Source organism: Camelina sativa, chromosome 20 (assembly GCF_000633955.1).
Source record: "Camelina sativa cultivar DH55 chromosome 20, Cs, whole genome shotgun sequence".
NCBI classification, from domain to species: Eukaryota; Viridiplantae; Streptophyta; class Magnoliopsida; order Brassicales; family Brassicaceae; genus Camelina; species Camelina sativa.
Genome location: NC_025704.1, coordinates 399,876 through 422,374, shown reverse-complemented (window position 1 = coordinate 422,374; position 22,499 = coordinate 399,876). Strand labels below are relative to the sequence as shown.

The 22,499-nt window shown below is 39.3% G+C and overlaps 5 protein-coding genes across 6 annotated transcripts; 4 read left to right on the top strand and 1 right to left on the bottom strand.

Annotated features, from left to right (window-relative positions):
• On the bottom strand, positions 70–2,366 carry LOC104768337 (uncharacterized serine-rich protein C215.13-like). The gene is made up of 4 exons (XM_010492284.2): positions 2,266–2,366; positions 1,657–1,744; positions 504–1,535; positions 70–365 (listed from the first exon to the last, which is right to left on the bottom strand). The coding sequence occupies exons 1-4, from the start codon at positions 2,346–2,348 to the stop codon at positions 177–179; spliced, it is 1,392 nt and encodes a 463-aa protein (XP_010490586.1). The 5' UTR covers positions 2,349–2,366; the 3' UTR covers positions 70–176.
• On the top strand, positions 4,977–6,110 carry LOC104772087 (F-box protein At1g30790-like). Its single transcript, XM_010496736.1, has one exon. The coding sequence runs from the start codon at positions 4,977–4,979 to the stop codon at positions 6,108–6,110; it is 1,134 nt and encodes a 377-aa protein (XP_010495038.1).
• On the top strand, positions 12,902–14,017 carry LOC104772086 (F-box protein At1g30790-like). Its single transcript, XM_010496735.1, has one exon. It carries the CDS (start codon positions 12,902–12,904, stop codon positions 14,015–14,017), a length of 1,116 nt encoding a protein of 371 aa, XP_010495037.1.
• Positions 15,578–17,925, top strand: LOC104768336 (polyadenylate-binding protein, cytoplasmic and nuclear-like). 2 transcript variants are annotated; one of them, XM_010492283.2, is made up of 8 exons: positions 15,579–16,089; positions 16,182–16,264; positions 16,346–16,541; positions 16,633–16,715; positions 16,805–16,857; positions 17,010–17,057; positions 17,278–17,593; positions 17,692–17,925. In XM_010492283.2, the coding sequence occupies exons 1-8, from the start codon at positions 15,909–15,911 to the stop codon at positions 17,701–17,703; spliced, it is 972 nt and encodes a 323-aa protein (XP_010490585.1). In that variant the 5' UTR covers positions 15,579–15,908; the 3' UTR covers positions 17,704–17,925. The 2 variants fall into 2 exon arrangements, with proteins under 2 accessions (XP_010490584.1, XP_010490585.1); XM_010492282.2 differs by having other exon boundaries at positions 15,578–16,089; positions 16,182–16,541.
• LOC104768335 (mRNA-capping enzyme-like) lies at positions 18,093–22,412 on the top strand. The gene is made up of 15 exons (XM_010492281.2): positions 18,093–18,438; positions 18,546–18,672; positions 18,770–18,921; positions 19,013–19,096; positions 19,188–19,250; positions 19,400–19,534; positions 19,629–19,835; positions 20,205–20,324; positions 20,540–20,589; positions 20,719–20,881; positions 20,971–21,105; positions 21,305–21,412; positions 21,494–21,592; positions 21,750–22,058; positions 22,156–22,412. Exons 1-15 carry the CDS (start codon positions 18,328–18,330, stop codon positions 22,279–22,281), a joined length of 1,989 nt encoding a protein of 662 aa, XP_010490583.1. The 5' UTR covers positions 18,093–18,327; the 3' UTR covers positions 22,282–22,412.

The following is a 22,499-nucleotide window of genomic DNA, read 5'->3' as shown; positions in this document are numbered from 1 at the left end:
AATTACGACAACACTACATACAATTTGTATCATTATTATCAATAGACAGTATTTTTAGGTCCCAAAATCAATATAGTAATATACAAACCAAAATTCATGGGCATTCTAATACTTGAGCACTTGAGCCTCTAAAAATAAGACCTTCATTAATATCTTTATACACCAAGACAAGAGATTCATGGGTAACTGATGTCGCTGAGATTGTCGTCGCTACCGTCTAAGCACAAAATGTTGACACTCGATTCCGAGCTCCCGCTGCTGCTCACCGGCCGGTTCCTACATGATCTCACACTGTACGATGACGTCGCCGGTGCTTTCGTCACTGACGGTCGGAAATTACCCGCCATGCTTCCTCGTCTAACATCCTATTATCACATATATAGTGAGACCATTACAAAAGTACACTTGAAGAAATGTTCAAAAGTTGAAAGTCGTCTAAACAATGCATGGATGATATATCATATATGACCCTTTTTAATCTCATTTCATATATGTTACCGTACCATGTGTCTCAAGGCCATGTCGATGGAGCTTTTAGATAAGTTTCTCCCAAACCCAAACCCATCAGATCCCGAGCTCGACTTCCCAGCGGAGGAGCCACCATCACTACCGAGTCCTCTGCCTCTGCTTTCTGTCACTCGCGGTGGAGCAAGTTTTCTCACATTTACAACTCTCTCCATCTTTTGATTCCCCTTAGCTACATGACTTGTCAACCCACCATCATCGTTCGTAGTCTTTGCTCGTCGTCCACGTGACAAAGGAACAGCACCGTTTACGTTTCCACTAAGAGCACTGTTCGGATCCCGGCTTCTAGAAGGCGAACAAGACTGTCTCCTTGAAACCTCGCGTTCTATGGACGCTGATCTTGAACTATTAGACGCACCAAATGCTCTGCTTCTGACACTTGAAGCGGTTTGTGGCCTATCCGGTATCTTAGTTCTAAGATTCGACGGCGCTTCTAGAGAGAATCCAGGCATCTCGTAAGGTTCCCATGGCCTTGATCTCACGATCGCAGAAGCTCCTTGTGACAAGGCGGGTTTACTCACTGGTTTAGTTCTCAATACAGTCGATGAACCTGACGGAGTAGATGGACGGCGAGTTGGAGTGCTTGACCTCGATCCCGGTTTTGAATTAGGCGCCGACATCGGCCAGTTATTGGATCGAGTAGAGGTGGCTGAACAAGTAGTTTGTTGGCCGGTTGAGGTGGCGGGCCTGGTGGCACGTGCAGCGGTTAAGGTAACACGTGAGGTTCCAGAGCTTGAAGAAGGTCTTCTGGTCGTTGAGCTTGAGCTACTAGTAGCAGAAGACGAGGTTAATGAGCCACGTGCAGATGTTGAGGTGGCACTTGAGGTTGGCGTTGATGGCCTTTTGGCTGGAGTAGACCTTTTTGATGGTGAGGAAGGTCTACTCGTTGACCTTGAGCTACTAGAGGACGATGGTCTTCTGATTCCAGAAACAGAGGAGGAATTGTGTAACGACGTCTTTTGGGTCTTGGGTAGTACGTTGTCCCTCTCTTCTTTGCTGTAGTTCTCTAACTGTACGTATAAAAAAAAACACAAGTGAGATGATCAAGAAGAGTACTGTACCGCAAATGCAGACTTAATATCCAAGAGAATTGAATGGCGAGACCATGAGACATATATACTGAGTCCGTACCCGAGATATAAGAGTCATCCGGTCTTCGTAGGGTGAGTCGAGTTGGTTCGTTACGCTTCTAGTCGGTGAGCCTGGCGGCGTAACCAGCCTGGTCCGGAACAATAAGAACAATTAACAAATATATAAGTCGATTTTGTTGATAATTGTCTAATTCATGGCTGTATTTGAGACATGCCAAATGGAACATTGACAAAAGGGCGACGTTTAGAAAAGATATAGAGATTATAAAAATCATTTTAAACTAAAACTAAGGTTGTAATTAAGATATATAAACATAAGAAAAAATGATTGAAAAGTTTGTTTCTATGCAATGGTTATTTCATGCAAAAAGACTTTTTAGGCACGAGAACTTCAAAACCATAAGTGGCGACGTTTTAGAATGCTTACAAATCAGATGAACAAGACATCAGAAATCACACACGTACTAGAGTTTAGCAAGAATGTCTTAGAAAATTGATCAAATTTACTTTGATATTGGAAGTACAAATATTTGGTGCAAAATGTAACCAAAAAAAAAAAAGAAATGTTTACAAGGAAAATTGAATTTTATAAAAACCATGATCAGACTTTTAAAAATCATGACCACAATAAGGGGGAAACATTACGTACCATTCATAATCGGACTTCTCGTTGTCGGTGTAAAGGAAGTTATCGGCAGCGGTTCTACGGAGAGGGTACTGTCGAGACGACATCGCCGTCGTCGTGCTACTATTATGATCAGATCCTGCCAAAAAGAAATAAAAAATCCGACGACGTATTAACACATAAACAAATATACAGTATTGGACCTAGCTATTGGTTATACGAACACGGACCCATTAGAAGCATAGGTCGGTGACCTTTCTCGTGACGACGCATCTTCATCTTCAGGAACAAAATAAGCTCTTCATCTTCGTCTTGGGTCAACATTTTAGGACATTTTTTAAATTGAATTCTTGATGATGGAAGAGAGTGGTGAAGATGTTCTTTTCCGTGTTTTTTCTTCTCTTATTTAAAAATGTCAGATTTCTTAATAAACTGTAAACAACATACAAATGATATATAAGAAAGTAATATTTATTATTTATTTTAAAAATAAAAAAGTAATATTGTCTCTAGTTATATTGATGTATTTTGGCTATTATCAAGAGATTTTTATACTTTGACAGCTAAATAAATATTAAGAGTTTTTTTTTGTCAACAATATTATTACAGTTGGTATGTTATATCTTTATTAATATTTACAAAAAGGCAAATATTACTTCTCAATCTACACTACATTTCTGGAATAAATGGTATGATGGTGAAATGGTGTTATTAAATTTCACTAGATATTATTAAAAGCATAAAATTAATTATATATTTAGAAGGACAAAAATGCAAAGATGGAAGAAAACTGCGGATAACACAGAGCAGCAAGAGGATATATCATCAAATAGTTTATAATATAAGTATTTATAATAAAATATACAAAACAAAATTAAAGAATCAACCAAACGTCCCATGCCTACGTCCAATATTGAATTAGTTTTTATTTTCATATATAATTATTGTCGAGATAATTGTGAATCATGCATATATATATATAACTAAAAAAAAGTAAAAATAAAATTTTTAATTTCTTTTCTAAATTCCAGAAAGTTTTCTACATACAAGTTTTTGGATACACTTTAGGATACTTCGATTTCCACTTTCGTGATGATAATCACGATAATAATAATTTGAAAATATTATAATTCTATGTGATTTCATAAGACAATATATGGTAAAAATATTTACAAGACATTAAGAACACTTAATTTAAATAAATATATTGATTAAACTAATAAAAATAATAAAAAGTGTACAAAATATATACACCAGATAACGTAACGGTTTTATAATGCTTTTGGACTACTTGATAGATAGTGTAATATGAATCCCAGTTTTAGGTCAGGATTGTTGTGGATCTGTTTGTCTTTAATCTGTGCTTATGTTCTTGTTATGTGAGGCTGGATTGATAAGAGATGATTAGCTAATCTTTTTATGTTTGATAACATTGTGTAGAACTGGATCCCAAGGCCCTGTGTATTTTCCATTGCAAAACACGACATCTCACTTGTAAGTAGCTGTAACAAAATCTTCACTTTATAGACTGTTTTTTTTGTTTTGTTAATCTGTGCTTATGTTCTTGATGTTTGCTATATCCTTAAGGTATATAAAAGCGGACCTTTCATGTTAGAATGATGCATATAATGTAAGATAATCGGTTTTTGTTTGATTACATTCTCTAGAACTGGACTCTCAATTGTTAGGTTCAGTTGTTATGTAAGATAATCGGTAATGTAAGATTGTAAGATAATCGGTAATGTAAGATTGTTATGTTCAATTGTTAGGTTCTAGAACTGGGCTCTCAGGCTTCTCATTCTCAAAGCAAAGGAAGCTATCGTCAGCGGTTCTACGGAGAGGGTACTGTTGATACGACATCGCCGTCGTCGTACTATTATGATTAGATCCTGCCGGAAAGGAAAAACAGAACAAAAAGAAGTTAAAATGTCCGACGACGTATTAAGACATAAACAAATATACAGTATTGGTATATATATATGAACACGGACCCATTGGAAGAATAGGTCGGTGACCTTTCTCGTGACGACGCATCTCCAGGAACAAAATAAGCTCTCAGATTTCATAATAAACGGTAAACAACCTACAAATGATATATAAGAAAGTAATATTTATTATTCTATTTTTAAAATAAAGAAAGTAATATTGTCTCTAGCTATATTGATGTATTTTGGCTATTATCAAGAGATTTTTCTACTTCTACAGCTAAATATTAAGAGTTTTTTTTTTTTTTTGTCAACCATATTATTACAGTTGGTATGTTATATCTTTATTATTATTTACAAAAAGGCAAATACATTATTACTTCTCAATCTACAGTACATTTCTGGAATAAATGGTAATGATGTTATTAAATTTGATTAGATATTATTAAAAGCATAAAATTAATTATATATTTAGAAGGAAAAAAAATGCCAAGATGGAAAAAAACGAAGAAAACTGCGTATAACACAGAGAAGCTAGAGGATATATCAGCAAATATTTTATAATAAGATATACAAAACAAAATTAAAGAATCACCAACCACGTCCCCTGCCTACGTCCAATATTGAATTAATTTTTATTTTCAATATATAATTGTTGTCGAGATAAATGTGAATCTTCCTTATATAAGTTTAAGGAATATTGATGTATATCTACTGGTTTGTATATAAGGGAAAGTGTAACAAGTCGTTCAAATAATTTATGTTCTGAATAATACGACCATAATAAATATTGCAACCTAACTTATGGAGATGGAAGAGGATGAAAGAATGTGGATCCATATGGATCTCGTGGTAGAGATACTCTCAAGGATGCCCGTGAAGAGCCTTATGAAGTTTAAGTGTTTATCGAAAGAGTTTTCAAGGATAATTCATAGTCGAAACTTTGTCGACTCATGCTTGTCTTGTTCCTCGAGTCGGTCACGTCTCTTGTTTTTTTTCCGCAACTCTAAAACTAACACGCTTGTTTTCTTCTCAGCGCCTCATCGATCGACTTGTGCTATAGCCCCAACCCGACATGATATGATATTCCGTGGAGGAGTTAATGTATCTTTCACGTCTCCTCCGGTCCGAGGTTTGATGTTGTGCGCTATTGGTCATAATCAACTTTTTATATGTAACCCAGCCACGAGACAAACCCTAAGCTTACCTCAAAACCTAATGTTGGTGGAAAGAGACAACTTGACAGAGTTACTGATTTTAGGATACGACCCAATATTTGATCAGTTCAAAGTATTGTGCATATGGGACTACCCAAATGCACGCCCAAGTACGTATCTGCAGTTTTGGGTTTTGACGGTGGGACAAGATGGTAACATGTGGAGAAAGATACAAGGCATGCCTCCTCATCTTTATCCCGTTACGAGTTCCCACACGTGTGGCCATGGTGGTATATGCATAAATGGCGTTTTATACTTTAAAGCTTACTCATGTACCCCAAGTCGTCACCATCTTACTCTTACTAAGCATGTTGTGAGTTTTGACCTCAACACTGAAGTATTCAGTCTTGTGAAACCCAATGATCATCTCTGCTGGGTGTCTAGGCTAATAGACTTTCAAGGGAAGTTAGCTTTTATATCTCGTGTCAAAATGGACTGCACAGTTGAGTTTTGCATCTTGGAAAACAAGGAGGAATGGTCGTCGAAAGTTTTTCATTTACCTTGGACACAAAGCTACTCTAAAGATTATATGAAAACTTCCGCCTCCGTGTTGGGCATCCATGACGGTGATATTGTTTTCACACCGCAAGGTGAACTTGGTTATACATGGCATCTTAGCTTGGAGAAGAGGACTGTTAGGAAAGTCCTTTACGAAATTCCTATTACTAAACCATATCCTCTAGCTTTTTTTTTCGCAAACCATGTTGATACTACTATATCATTGTAATTTGAGACGGTGTTTTAATGCGTTTTCAACTTCTAATTACTGCACCAGTTGGATTTAAAATTCCTTTCAACAAACATGGTTCTCTCTGGCTTGTATTTGTCGTACCCGACGTAGTCAGTGTGATACAGCGGTGGCATTGTATGTTGGGTGGTCAAGACAGCATATGAATTTTAAAACAAAGGGCCTCGAGTACACCATATTTTGTTCGTTTAATCAACTGCCATTTTTTTGAACAAAAATGAAAAACAAAAAAAAACAACTGCCATTTTATCCAAACGTGCAGAGCAATAAAAGATCGTACGTGTTAGCTAGTAGTATTGACTAAAAATATATCTTCCACCAAAAGATTGAAAACACAATTTATTATTATTTGTGAAGAGAATATATTAACGTTTGAGACGATGGATTAGAGAAGTCGATTTTACGAGACTCGAGGGTTATATCATCAAATATTTTATAATAAGATATACAAAACAAAATTAAAAGAACCACCAACCACGTGTAGAATATGAGAACTGATAATTCTATTCATTAGGAGAATACATATTTATACATCAAGGTAATCAGGTTGTTAAGATTGTAATCCAAGGAGTCTTGGAGATTACGTTAGCTAAACAAGATAAAGACAAATGAAAGATAATCCTTATCTACTCTAATACACCCCCTCAAGATGGACGTCGGTAACAGTGACCAATCTTGGTAGAAAGATCAAGAAAGCGAGTACGAGGCAGTGGTTTGGTTAGAGCATCCGCCAGCTGATCAGCCGAGGGAATGTAAGCAATCCGAAGCGTCTTCCCTTGAACCTGCTCCCGAACAAAATGATAATCAAGAGCGAGGTGCTTCATGCGCGAGTGAAAAACAGGGTTGGCCGAGAGATAAGTGGCGCCGATGTTGTCGCAGTAAAGAACAGGAACATTGACCAAGTTGAGACCGAGTTCAGCCATAAGGGAAGTAAGCCACTTGACTTCTGCAGCTGCCGCCGTGAGAGCCCGATACTCAGCCTCAGTAGACGAGCGAGCAACACCAGTTTGTTTCTTCGAGGACCACGAGACAGGCTGATGACCCAAATAAGCAATGTAGGCACCCGTTGAAGTGTAATCATCTCGATTCCCAGCCCAGTCAGCATCAGAGTATGCATGAAGATTGAGAGGCGACTTGGAGGAGAAGAAAATACTCAAGTTTGCGGTGCCAGCAAGATACCGAAGCACTCGTTTTACTGCTTCCCAATGAAGAGTTCGGGGCTGATGAATATACTGAGAGAGTCGATTCACGGCAAAGGCAATGTCTGGCCGAGTTAGTGTGAGATATTGAAGACTGCCAACCGTTGCCCGATAAACAGAGGAATCAGGCAGTATATCACCGAAGGAGAGAGTAAGAACTTCACCAGAAGACATCGGAGTGGCGACTGGTTTGGCATCAGCCATGTGTGTCTTGCGGAGCAAGTCTGTGATATATTTGGTTTGTGTGAGGTGCAACCCATCCTTGGTGCGGTAAGCTTCCATACCGAGAAAGTAAGAGAGTTCACCAAGGTCTTTCAACGAAAATTTAGCGGCAAGGAGAACAGTGACACTCGTGATAGCAGCCATAGAGGTGCCAGTGATGATGATATCATCAACATAAATGAGCATGTAGACAAAGGAATTGCCAGAGTGTTGAACAAACAGAGATTCATCTGCAAGTGACTTCTTGAAACCGATACTCACAAGAAAGTCTTTAAGGGCAGTGTACCAGGCACGAGGCGCCTGCTTTAGCCCATAGACAGCCTTATTGAGTCGACACACGTGATTTGGCTTGTCCTTATCTATGAAGCCTGGTGGATGGAGCATATAAACCTCTTCTTCAAGCGGACCCTGCAGGAAGGCATTATTGACATCAAGTTGTTGAAGAGGCCAATCTGACGCAACCGCAGTACCAAGAACTAGACGAATCGTAGCATGCTTGATAACTGGGCTAAATGTGTCATATAAATCAACACCAGGCCGTTGATGAAAGCCTTTGGCGACAAGGCGAGACTTGTACTTCGCGACCGAGCCATCCGGATTTCGTTTGATCCTGTAAACCCATTTGTTACCAACGATGTTAGTAGCAAGAAAACGATCAACAAGATCAAAGGTGTTGTTTCGAATGAAGGCATTATATTATGTGCCCATCGAATCCCTCCATTTATCATCTTTAAAGGCTTTTGTGAACGTCTCAGGTTCCACCTCGGTCAAGACAGTGTGAAGTCCATACTTCGTATTTGGTTTCTTGATGTTGTTCTTAGAGCGAGTTGTCATGGAGTGAACATTTGTCTGAAGAGGTGGTGGGAATGTAGACTCCGTTGTAGCTGGGGCAACAACCGTAGCAGGGGAGACTGCAGATTCCAAGTCATGAGATGGTTCAGAGACGTCGACTGCAGGCGAAGGAACAGGACACGGGAGAGTGGCCAAGATAGGTGTTTGCGGAAAGATTGGAACAAGGGATGCGGAAGCATAATCAGAGGAAGTAGTGTTTGGAGAAGGAGGTGGTGTTTGAGCTGAGAGACGAGGGAAAGGAAATACCGATTCAACAAAAAACACATGGCGAGAGATATATACACGTGATGTCTCGACATCAAGGCAAATATAACCACTTTGAGTGAGAGAGTACCCCATGAACACACACGGCTTGGACTTTGGCGTGAACTTATGTTGACCATACGGCTTGAGCCACGGGTAGCAGAGACATCCAAACGAGCATAGCTTGTGATAGTTTGGAATTGGAACAGCTTCTGATAAGGACATTCAGCCGCCAAATTTGAAGTGATGAGACGGTTGATCAAGTAGACAGCCGCAGCAAAAGAGTAAGTCCAATAGATGTTTGGTATTTGAGCGTGAGTAAGGAGAGAAAGACCCGTTTCCACTATGTGATGGTGCTTCCGCTCTGCCATTCCGTTGTGTTCAGGTGTGTGTGGGGGACTTGTGAGATGTGAGATGCCATGACTTGCAAGGAACTGTCGGAGTCCAAGGTACTCGCCACCATTATCAGAGAAGAGTGTAGTGATTTTAGTGTTGAATCGGTTTTCGACTAGTGATTTAAAAACAGGAAATATTTGAGCAAGTTGAGATTTCGTTTTGAGGGGATAGAGCCAAGTATAGCGAGTGTAGTGATCGACAAAGATGACATAATACTTGTATCCATCAATAGACATAACAGGGGATGTCCAGACGTCTGAGAAGAGAAGCTCTAATGGACGACTGGAAGTGAGAGAAGAGGTTGAAAACGGAAGCTTGTGACTTTTATTGATAGAACATGAATTGCAAAACAATGAAGTAGAAACCGAAGAAGAACTTGGTAATGAAAATTTAGCTAACATAAGGCGAAGTGTTTGGTTGTTTGGGTGTCCTAAACGAGAATGCCAGTCCGAAGGAGACGACTTTATTGTTGAGAAAGCTGAAGCAAAAGGTTTGGAAGCAGAAAGAGGCCACTCATACACCCCCTCATTGGCCTTGCCTTTGAGAAGTGTTATCCCCGTGTGTAGGTCCCTCACCTGAAAAACATATGGACAAAGTTGAACCATGACATTATTGGTTTTGCATAATTTGTTAACTGAAATGAGATTTCGCTGCATTTCAGGTACACATAAAACATTCTGCAAATGAAGTGGTTTCGAGTGAGAGGGAAACGAGACAGAACCAGTGTGAGTAACGGGAAGCCCTGTGCCATTACCAATCATGACCGAGTCATTGCCAGTATAAGGTGTTTGTAGTGACAGATTGTTAAAGTCACTGGCAATGTGATGAGATGCGACACTGTCAAGCAACCAAGGTGTCAAGTCAGGGTGTGAGCTCCCTGTGGTGTGATGTGCCTGTGGTCGCCATTGTGGTGAAGGGAGAGGCAGATGAGGGGCATGCGGAGACCAGGAAGAAGAAGGAGCAGGCCCACGGTACTGATCGAACTGTGGTGCAGGGTAAGGTTGTTGCGGTGATGGAGAATGGTACTGTGGACATCGCTTAGCACCATGGCCTTGAACTCCACATATCTAACACTTTCCAAGATAGGGTCGCGATGGTCGATAACCACCACGGGACGGGTTGTAACCACCACGAGAAGATGAACCTCCACGAGAAAATTGTGTCGTATTAGCAGTTGCAGGAATCGAGAAATCACCTTGCCCTGCAGCTTTGAGAGTATTCTCTCTGTTGAGAAGCTTCTCATGCAGCTCATCAATGGCGATGGGTGTGTCTCGACCTTGAACCATTTCAACAATGGCTCTGTAGTCGTTACCAAGACCACTGGTGATGTAATCAAGCAGATCTTCATGAGGTAAAGGGTCACCAAGTAGCGCAAGACGATCGGACTTGTCGATGATGCCACGCATGTAGTCACTCACGGTCTTGGTTCCCTTGTGAGATTCCTTGAGTTGATCCTTGATTTGGCGTACATGAGAACGAGATGGTTTCCCATAAGTGTTGGTGAGGGTCTTCCAGATGTCAGAGGATGTGGTGGCACGAGCAACAATTGCTTGAACAGGAAGTGAAAGAGATCCGAGCAGAACACTGAACAGAAGTTTGTCCTGGCGTTTCCAGGCAGCAAAGTTGGGATTAGGTTGATCAGCAGCGGTGGCAGTGTTGATTGTTGCCGGTGGTGTGTTGTCTTCATCGGCAATGAAGCAATGAAGCTCATGTGCTTCGAGAAGAGATCGGATTTGAAGACGCCAGGTGATGAAGTTGGTTGGAGTCAGTTTGGTGATATTGCTCATGTTGAGTGAGATCAATTTCTTATGAGGTTCTGAGACATTGAAAACAGGGGCTGATTTAGAGGAAGTAGAGGATACTTCAGACATGATGAGAGAAAGGAAGAAGTTGGGCAAAGAAGAAGAAGATAAACGTGAGTGCAAGAGGAAGAAGAAGAAGAAGAGAAGGAAGAAAGCGGCGGAAAAAAAATTTTAGGTTAGGATTAGATGCTCTGATACCATGTAGAATATGAGAATTGATAATTCTATTCATTAGGAGAATACATATTTATACATCAAGGTAATCAGGTTGTTAAGATTGTAATCCAAGGAGTCTTGGAGATTACGTTAGCTAAACAAGATAAAGACAAATGAAAGATAACCCNGGTACACATAAAACATTCTGCAAATGAAGTGGTTTCGAGTGAGAGGGAAACGAGACAGAACCAGTGTGAGTAACGGGAAGCCCTGTGCCATTACCAATCATGACCGAGTCATTGCCAGTATAAGGTGTTTGTAGTGACAGATTGTTAAAGTCACTGGCAATGTGATGAGATGCGACACTGTCAAGCAACCAAGGTGTCAAGTCAGGGTGTGAGCTCCCTGTGGTGTGATGTGCCTGTGGTCGCCATTGTGGTGAAGGGAGAGGCAGATGAGGGGCATGCGGAGACCAGGAAGAAGAAGGAGCAGGCCCACGGTACTGATCGAACTGTGGTGCAGGGTAAGGTTGTTGCGGTGATGGAGAATGGTACTGTGGACATCGCTTAGCACCATGGCCTTGAACTCCACATATCTAACACTTTCCAAGATAGGGTCGCGATGGTCGATAACCACCACGGGACGGGTTGTAACCACCACGAGAAGATGAACCTCCACGAGAAAATTGTGTCGTATTAGCAGTTGCAGGAATCGAGAAATCACCTTGCCCTGCAGCTTTGAGAGTATTCTCTCTGTTGAGAAGCTTCTCATGCAGCTCATCAATGGCGATGGGTGTGTCTCGACCTTGAACCATTTCAACAATGGCTCTGTAGTCGTTACCAAGACCACTGGTGATGTAATCAAGCAGATCTTCATGAGGTAAAGGGTCACCAAGTAGCGCAAGACGATCGGACTTGTCGATGATGCCACGCATGTAGTCACTCACGGTCTTGGTTCCCTTGTGAGATTCCTTGAGTTGATCCTTGATTTGGCGTACATGAGAACGAGATGGTTTCCCATAAGTGTTGGTGAGGGTCTTCCAGATGTCAGAGGATGTGGTGGCACGAGCAACAATTGCTTGAACAGGAAGTGAAAGAGATCCGAGCAGAACACTGAACAGAAGTTTGTCCTGGCGTTTCCAGGCAGCAAAGTTGGGATTAGGTTGATCAGCAGCGGTGGCAGTGTTGATTGTTGCCGGTGGTGTGTTGTCTTCATCGGCAATGAAGCAATGAAGCTCATGTGCTTCGAGAAGAGATCGGATTTGAAGACGCCAGGTGATGAAGTTGGTTGGAGTCAGTTTGGTGATATTGCTCATGTTGAGTGAGATCAATTTCTTATGAGGTTCTGAGACATTGAAAACAGGGGCTGATTTAGAGGAAGTAGAGGATACTTCAGACATGATGAGAGAAAGGAAGAAGTTGGGCAAAGAAGAAGAAGATAAACGTGAGTGCAAGAGGAAGAAGAAGAAGAAGAGAAGGAAGAAAGCGGCGGAAAAAAAATTTTAGGTTAGGATTAGATGCTCTGATACCATGTAGAATATGAGAATTGATAATTCTATTCATTAGGAGAATACATATTTATACATCAAGGTAATCAGGTTGTTAAGATTGTAATCCAAGGAGTCTTGGAGATTACGTTAGCTAAACAAGATAAAGACAAATGAAAGATAACCCTTATCTACTCTAATACCACGTCCCATGCCTACGTCCAATATTGAATTAGTTTTTATTTTCAATATATAATCGTTGTCGAGATAAATGTGAATCTTCCTTATATAAGTTTAAGGAATATTGATGTATATCTACTGGTTTGTATATAAGGGAAAGTCTCACAAGTCGTTCAAATAATTTATGTTCTAAATAGTACGACCATAATTAATATTGCAACCTAACTTATGGAGATGGAAGAGGATGAAAGAATGTGGATCCATATGGATCTCGTGGTAGAGATACTCTCAAGGATGCCCGTGAAGAGCCTTATGAAGTTTAAGTGTTTATCGAAAGAGTTTTCAAGGATAATCCATAGTCGAAACTTTGTCGACTCATGCTTGTCTTGTTCCTCGAGTCGGTCACGTCTCTTGTTTTTTTTCCGCTGCTTTAAAACTAACACGCTTGTTTTCTTCTCAGCGCCTCATCGATCGACTTGTGCTATAGCCCCAACCCGACATGATATGATATTCCGTGGAGGAGTTGATGTATCTTTCACGTCTCCTCCGGTCCGAGGTTTGATGTTGTGCGCTATTGGACATAATCAACTTTTTATATGTAACCCGGCCACGAGACAAACCCTAAGCTTACCTCAAAACATAATGTTGGTGGAAAGAGACAACTTGACAGAGTTACTGGTTTTAGGATACGACCCAATATTTGATCAGTTCAAAGTATTGTGCATATGGGAATACCCAAATACACGCCCAAGTACGTATCTGCAGTTTTGGGTTTTGACGGTGGGACAAGATGGTAACATGTGGAGAAAGATACAAGGCATGCCTCCTCAACTTTATCCCGTTACGAGTGCCCACACGTGTGGCCAGGGTGGTATATGCATAAATGGCGTTTTATACTTTAAAGCTTACTCACGCCCTATTACTACGCATGTTGTGAGTTTTGACCTCAAAACTGAAGTATTCAGTCTTGTGAAACCCAATGATCATCTCCGCTGGGAGTCTAAGCTAATAGACTTTCAAGGGAAGTTAGCTTTTATATCTCGTGTCAAAATGGACTGCACAGTTGAGTTTTGCATCTTGGAAAACAAGGAGGAATGGTCGTCTAAAGTTTTTCATTTACCTTGGACACAAAGTTACTCTAAAGATTATATGAACACTTCCGCCTCCGTGTTGGGCATTCATGACGGTGATATTGTTTTCACACCGCAATTAGGTGAACTTGGTTCCACATGGCATCTTGGCTTGGAGAAGAGGACGGTTAGGAAAGTCCTTTACGAAATTCCTATTACTAAACCATATCCTCTAGCTTTTTTTTTCGCAAACCATGTTGATACTACTGTATCATTGTAATTTGAGACGGTGTTTTAATGCGTTTTCAACTTCTAATTACTGCACCAGTTGGATTTAAAATTCCTTTCAACAAACATGGTTCTCTCTGGCTTGTATTTGTCGTACCCGACGTAGTCAGTGTGATACAGCGGTGGCATTGTATGTTGGGTGGTCAAGACAGCATATGAATTTTAAAACAAAGGGCCTCGAGTACACCATATTTTGTTCGTTTAAACAACTGCCATTTTTTTGAACAAAAATGAAAAACAAAAAAAAACAACTGCCATTTTATCCAAACGTGCAGAGCAATAAAAGATCGTACGTGTTAGCTAGTAGTATTGAGTAAAAATATATCTTCCACCAAAAGATTGAAACACAATTTATTATTATTTGTGAAGAAAATATATTAACGTTTTAATCCGTGAAGATTTGGCTTGTTAATTAAAACCGGAATAGTTATATCATTTTCTTTACATATAGTCATATAGACTGTACGATAAAATTGAATAGTGGTCGAACGGACGAACAGATAAATAAAAAGTACACAGTTAAAGAAACGTCTCGATAGTGAGAGATCTCCCTCCCTGTGTGTGTAATGCTGTGTAATCTCGCCGTTATCTTAAGATATTCTCTGTAATTGGCTAACAAAAGTTAGATTAAATTATATAACATCAGAAGGGAAAAACTAAAACAAGCAACGTTTTCGTCAGACTTATTAGCAATATGAAGAAAAATAAAAAAATAGTATGCCTAGTTTTCTACTTCACAATGCCCGAAGTAGTATGCCTAGCTAGTCTTTTTGTTATTAGCTTTCCGGCAAAATCGACCTATTCCATATTGTTGACAAAAATGTTTGACATATGTGGTTTTATAGAAGAAAAAAAAGGTTTGACGTTTGAGACGATGGATTAGAGAAGTCGATTTTACGAGACTCGAGGGTTATTATCTAAGAACACGGCTACAAAACAAAGAGTACAACAGACGAATTAAACATAATATATAACAAAAAAATTACAAATAAAATTTTAATTCTTTTCCAAATTCAGAAAGTTTTTGTAGAAACGTTTGTACGTGTTTATTATGTCGAAACACACTGTTCATATTTCTCATTTTAAGTATATATTATTTCATATATAAGGAATTTGGTTAGACTCGCCCGTTAACCTTGCTGGTAATTAAAAAAAGAAAGTCATACACGAACACGATGATGCGTTTCCCACATTGATTTCAAGGGTTATAATAATAAAAAAATAATCTGGGATTTTTAGTATTTATTTGTTTGTTAAGACTAATAAAAATGCTTTATGTTTGTTTAAGGCAAATTGGAAAAATGATTGAATCATAGCCATATACTGTATGATTTAAATGCCTGAAAAATTTGATGGCTCGAAGCCGAAAATTAAAAAATTTGGTGGAAAATAAAAAAAATACTCAACAAATCTATCTCGAAGGGTATCCTTGAAGTCGCAACCAAAGCCTTAATCCAAATAGTCCAGTGGACTTTTCACGTAAACTAGTTTTCTAAAATAAATATATAGACAAAAATAATAAGATTCTTTAAAAAACCCTTTTAAGCCCGAGCTCGTATCAAATCGATCTCTCTCTCTCACACTCGCTTGTGAAATCCCTAAATCTCCAAAAAAAAAAACCCTCTTCTCTTCTCTGTGTCTGAAGACGAAATACACAGTTCAGTTATTTCGATCTTGAGCAACCGTTAGCAACAGAGATACAGAGATTTCTTGTTTCTTTGAATCTTGATTCTTGATTCAATCCTCCCTAAGTATAAAAACCTTTTTTCAAAGAGCCATGACTTCTCTATCTCATCCAAATTTGTTCTTCTTCCAATTCCCTCTTCGTAACAAACACCTTCCTTTACAATTCTTCTCCTTTTACGAAGATCACGAGCACAAGAATGGAGGAACAACAGACTCCGGTCTATGTATGGGGCTTCGGTAGCCACATCTCGGAATCGGCCTTGTTCGACTTCTTTGGTAGTGGGCCAACTACAACGTTAGCGTCTGTTACGCTTCACCGAGATGCCATGAACAACTCGCTTCGCCGAGCTACTTTGATGTACGGAGACATAGACGAAGGTGCGTTGATGTTGATGTGTGTCCAAGTTTATGCTTTCGGTTAACTGAGGATAATTTCTGAATTTATCGCCTTCTCCTCCATTGCGTTGCAGCTAAAGCTGTAAGTAGAGCTCTGAGTGGACTCCCCCTCGGCCTTGGAGAGATACACATGTCATTAGAGTGTTTTCCCGAGGAGGCATGTTTCGTCTTCTTCTTTCTTTACCCCTTACCTCTTCTTCTTTGTCTTTACCTTACTACCTCTTCATTGTTTTCACAGGAAATCCCTCCGAGAGTAGAGGAGGAACAGACTCCAGTCTATGTATGGGGCTTCGGTAGCCACATCTCGGAATCGGCCTTGTTCGACTTGTTTGATAAAGAGCGAAAGACATCTCTAGCGTCTGTAACGCTTCACCGAGATGCCATGAACAACTCGCTTCGACGAGCTACTTTGATTTACAACAGCAAAGTCGAAGGTTTTTTTTTCAAATTTGTCCAAGTTTCTGCTTTTGTCAACTTGTTTCACTTGCAATCTCTGAATTTATCGCCTTCTCCTCCATTGCACAGCTGAAGTTGTAAGTGTGGTTTGGAATCTACAATCCCTCGATGTTGGGAAAATACACACCTCTTTAAAGTCTTTTCCCGATGAGGCATGTTTCGTCTTCTTCTTTCTTTTATCATTTCTTTACCCCTTACCTCTTCTTTGTCTTTACATTTACCCCTCTTCTTGTTTTCACAGTCAATCCCTGCGAGAGTGGTTAGTAATCAGATGATGACGACAATGACGCCATTGTAAGTTTTGCAAACCCTTCTTAATTCTTACTTCCTCTTTTCTTTAGATCAAGATCAGATTCTCTATATCCTTTTAGGAAGAAAACAAGGAAATTTGATGATAGAATTATCCATGTAATATTGTTATCTAATCTGTTTCTCTTGGATAACAGTGGATTACAAGCTTCTGTGCCACTACAAAGCTACCCCACGTATCAATTGTAAGATCATTCTTTTGGACTACTTAAAGATGTTTTAATTGTAATATGAATGCCCGTTTTTTTTATAGAATGATCCATGTAATCTAATCTGTTTCTCTTGGATAACTAGAACTGGAACTGGATTACAAGCTTCTGTGGCACTACAAAGCTACCCCACGTATTGATTGTAAGATGCTTATGTGCTTATGTTTTTGTTGTGTTTTTTTTTTTGTTTTTGCAGGTTCCCTGTGCCTTTGCCAAGAAGAGTGTGGGTAGAAAATAGAAGAGAACAGATAAGGGAAGGGATGGACAGGAAATCCATTTGTTACGTTAGTAACTTTCTATATGAATTGGAAGAAGCTAGCTTAAGAGACATCTTCCAACATTGTGGGGAAGTTCAGTTTTGCAAAATCAGGAGAGATCCGTTTACTGGAAGGAGTAGAGGTGATGGGTTTGTTGAGTTTGTAACTCCTGAAGCCGCCTCTGAAGCAATCAAGTTGGATGGGACATTCCATCATGGCAGAACAATATATGTCAGCTATGCCAAATCAAAGAAGGTATGAATCACTTATTCTGACTTTTCTCTAAGTGTATCTTATCTTGCACTCTATGTTTATTAGTTTCACTCACACTCTACTTGACTCTTATGCTATAGGTATCTACTTGAAGAGAGTCTCGTGTCCTGAAGTGTGCTTTAGGTGAGATGAAATCAGAGAAGTGACAAGAATGTTGTGAAAACTTGAGGATGGAGACGACTTTTAATTCTCGTTGTATGTACTATGTGACTATTTTTTCTTCTTAAAAACATGATGATGTGTAATGTCAAAAACAGGAAATCCCGTTACACCAAGCAGTTTTTGAAAATGATGAGAGAAATATTATTGCAAGTTTTAACAAAACAAATCAGTACTACTAAAATAAAAGGGGATTGGTATTGAAAAGTAAATGATGGCCAGTACTGAATTCAATGAGCTTGTGACTTTCTCAAGACCTTTAGTAGAAATTACTGTAACAAATAGTATTAAATTCTCAAATATGTACGACTTTGGTTAATTCATCTATCTGTATATATAAAAAGGGTACGACGACTTTGGTCTCCCATAGCCATCATCTCCTCTTCTAGGTTTCGGAATTCCTCCTATAATTCCTTGGAACCTTCTTCCTGATTCTCCTCCTATAATTTCCTCGGATAAACGAATTTGTGTCGATCTCTTTGCATTTGATTTTGGCAATTGGATGTACAGAGAAGCCGATTGGGAATTGGGATCTTTGTATTGCGATTGACATTTGAATGATAGCTGCGATGGACCTTAATGCTTCACCCCAACCCGAAGAAGACGATGAACCCTTTAAGAGACGTCATGAAGATCGAATTGAATCTGCAGTTGAGATCGCAAGACGGGTACTTTACATTTACCCAAATCCATTTATTATCACAGCCCCACTTAACATTAGACTCTCTCTATTTCTAATAGATTACGTTGTTAATCTTTTGGTGTGTGATCATAGGAGCGTGAAGAGCGAAAGAAACGAATGAGATTTGACAGGCCAACCCGAAACTCTCAGCCTGTCTTCCGTGATCAGTCTTATCACAACAGAGATACTAGAGTCTATGACCAAACCAAGATCCCTCAAGGTGTTTTCATTATTACAGCTTCTGTTACTTCCTCAAACGACGTTAATACTAGGTTCATTGGTTTCATTAAGTATGGTTTTTTTTTTTTGTAATAAAGGTTGGCTAGATTGTCCTGGGTTTGGTCTGGAGATAGGATGCATTATTCCTTCAAAGGTTCCCCTTAGTGAATCTTACAACGAACATGTTCCTCCTGGCAAAAGATACTCTTTTAAACAGGTGGTCCGTAACCAGAGAATTAATGGACGAAAGGTATGTTTTTGTTTTTGTTTCCCTTTAGCATGTATCAATCTTTTGTTTCTTTGCTATGTAACTCTCTAAAATCATGGTTTCTTTTTTTCAGCTTGGTCTAGTGATTGATCTTACTAATACTACTCGTTACTATCCTACATTAGAATTAAAGAAGGATGGCATCAAGCATGTTAAGGTGATTCATCGAATACTTTTTGTTTTTGTTGTTTGTATCATCTGCACCAGCATAATTAGCTGATTGATTTATCATCTTTTTCTTGTTGTAGATTGCATGCAGGGGTCGTGATGCTGTGCCAGATAACGTTTCTGTAAACAACTTCGTCAACGAGGTACTTGTTTCCTAAGTTCAGTTCCTCTTCTTGACTGACAAAAAAAAAGTCAATTCATCTTGAAGTTTATTATCTCCTCTTGAGCTGAGTTTGAATTGATGCACAAACTTATCTACTGTTGGTAGCTCATTTGAGGATACTGTCTTCAGGTTATTCATTTCATCCTTAATCAAAAACACGCAAAGAAATACATCCTCGTCCACTGTACTCATGGGCATAATCGGACAGGGTTTATGATAGTTCATTATCTTATGCGCTCTACACCAACGATGAACGTTACACAGGTTTAATTCTTTCTTTCACATTTGTACTTGTTTACTCGTTGTATTGATCCTGTTTAGAATTTTGAGATTCTTACGTCTGTGTTGTCTTTGGCAGGCATTGAAAATGTTTTCTGATGCCCGCCCACCTGGGATTTATAAACCGGATTATATTGATGCTTTATACACCTTTTATCACGAAATAAAGCCTGAGAGTGTCACTTGCCCACCAACTCCTGAATGGAAGAGATCTGCTGAGCTTGACCTTAATGGTGAAGCTGTTCAAGATGATGATGATGATGATACTCCGCCTGACCCTGTTCAAGTAAGCGTGGTGCAATCAAGTGCTTATTGTTTATTAAGATCTTGAGTTTAACACTCATTTACAGAAATATCCGTTAGAATTAATATCCTGCATGCTTTGTTAAGCTCTTGCTCTTGTTAAAACAGAGCTCATAATCTTATTGCAGCTTCATTACTGTTGTTTCTAGGTCATTTATTTACTTCTTCGTGATCCTGGAAAATAGCGGTATCATCTAAAAAAGATATACTGTTCTTAAGAATATCTTTGTGTGCATATTGATGGGTGTAGTTGAGTCTTTCATAGCTGACAAAGTTCATAAAGTGTCGATCTCATTTTGCTTGAGTTATCTAATGGGTCTGTTGCTGATCTTGCTTTTCTTTACTGTTTCAGGAAATCGATCAGGAGAATGTGAAGATGTCGAATGATGACATTCTGGGTGATGAAATACCCCATTATCAGGAGGAAGCTTACCGGCAATTCTGTTATAAGATGCTTATGATGAATACCGGGGTATGAGTTTGAACTGCTTATTTGTTATTCCTTGTTTTTTTCTCTCTATGCTCTCTTATGGAATATTATGTTCAGCCTAATGTTGTTTCCTGTGTGTATACTTCATTAAAATTCATGCTAAATGTTTGTTGAGACTAATGCAATAATAGAAAGCTTCAGTGAGTATTATAATGTGATCTTTAATCATATAATGGATTAAAACTTCTCTGATCCAGGGAAGAGGATTTATGCAGTTCCCAGGTTCGCACCCTGTGTCTTTAGACAGGTATGACTCTCTTCTCTACTTTTGGTATTGCATACAAGGAGGATTTAGCAAGTTTATGTTCTGAATTTCAGAGGTTCATTAGTCGTAGTTTCTCAATGTAGTTAAATCTTACACTTTTTGCATACACAGGGAGAGTTTACAACTTTTGAGGCAGCGGTATTATTATGCAACATGGAAGGCAGATGGAACACGTTATATGATGCTCTTAACTATAGATGGGTGCTACCTGATAGATAGGAGCTTTAAGTTTCGGAGGGTACAGATGCGTTTTCCCTGTAAGCACTCAAATGGAGTGAGTAGTTTTCTGTCATTGCTTTTAGGCCTTCTGTGTCGATATCTAAAACCTGTGAATTACTTGACATATTTGGTTTTGGGTGGTAGGGGATGTCTGATAAAGTCCATCACTACACTTTGCTTGATGGAGAGATGGTCATAGATACCCCGACAGGTGAACAAGCGAGGAGGAGGTACCTCGTATATGATATGGTAGCAATCAACGGCGAATCAGTTGTAGAGGTTGGAACTGTCGTTCCCTTATTATTATTTTCCTTGGAATGAGTTCATTAGCACGTGAACTTAGCATTCAGTATTTATCTAACCGAGACTATGTCCGAGTTGTTTTCCAATATGCCTCTGTCGTGTTCACTTAGTATCAGCCATTGTCACGTATTATAGATATTAAAGATAACTTACAGTTGATTTAAACATGTACCAGCGGACTTTTTGTGAGAGATGGAACATGTTTGTGCGTGAGGTGATCGGACCTCGTGGAGCTGAGAAGCTTAGAAGTCATTGCTACAGATATGACCTTGAGCCTTTTGCGGTGAGTTGAATTTTCTGTCCCACGCCATATTTTGCTTCTCCTTTGTATAAATTGTTGGTAAAATTATTGTTGTTGCCCCAGGTACGCATGAAGGGTTTTTGGTTACTTTCTACTGTTGAGAAGCTTTTGAAGACTACCATTCCATCGCTTTCGCATGAAGCAGATGGTCTGATATTTCAGGTAACCAAGGGATGTTTATATTCTAGGTCTGAATAGATATTTGTTCCTGGATGCAGACGGATACAATTTTATGAGATTAGTAAATCTTTTTTCTTGGAGAAAGTAGGAAGATTGCATTACTTGAGCTTGACTTGCATTTGGTTTTATGGAGTATTAGGGTTGGGACGATCCTTATGTTCCACGAACTCATAAAGGTCTATTGAAGTGGAAGTATGCAGAAATGAACTCAGTAGACTTTCTATTCGAGATGGGTGAGGAAGAGGGGCGTGGTTTCCTCTTCTTGCATGAAAGAGGGAAGAAAAAACTTATGGAAGGATACGTGGTTGAGTTTAGAGATGATTCGGACTTGTCAAGTTACAACGGGAAGATTGTAGAGTGTTCATGGGATAAGGATAAGAAAGTTTGGGTTAGCATGCGGATCAGAGTTGACAAAACGACACCAAATGATATCAACACTGCTCGGAAGGTCAGTTGAATGGGTTAAATTTAATGTATGGCTTTTGTCAAATGGACTCCCTATATGATTTCTCAGCAAAATATGTGATGTTGTGAAAACAAAATAGGTGATAAAGAGCATAAATGATAACATCACTGAGGAGGTGTTGCTTCAGGAAATAAAAGAGATCATCCGTCTCCCAATGTACGCTGACCGCATACGAAACGATAGTCAGGTCGCACGCCGCAAGTAGAGATATTATATCCTTAGTGTTGCTTTTACAATCGTAGAACTAATTTAATAATGCATGGTTTTGGGGTACATTGGTTAACAGGTTTTACTTCTCTCATACGTTATAATATAGCTAAATCAATTTGTTTTGTTTTAGTCAATAACCAAATCCATCAATCTAGGTAGTTTTGAATCTACAATACTACAAAAAAAAAAGGTTTCTTTTATCCCGGAAATAAT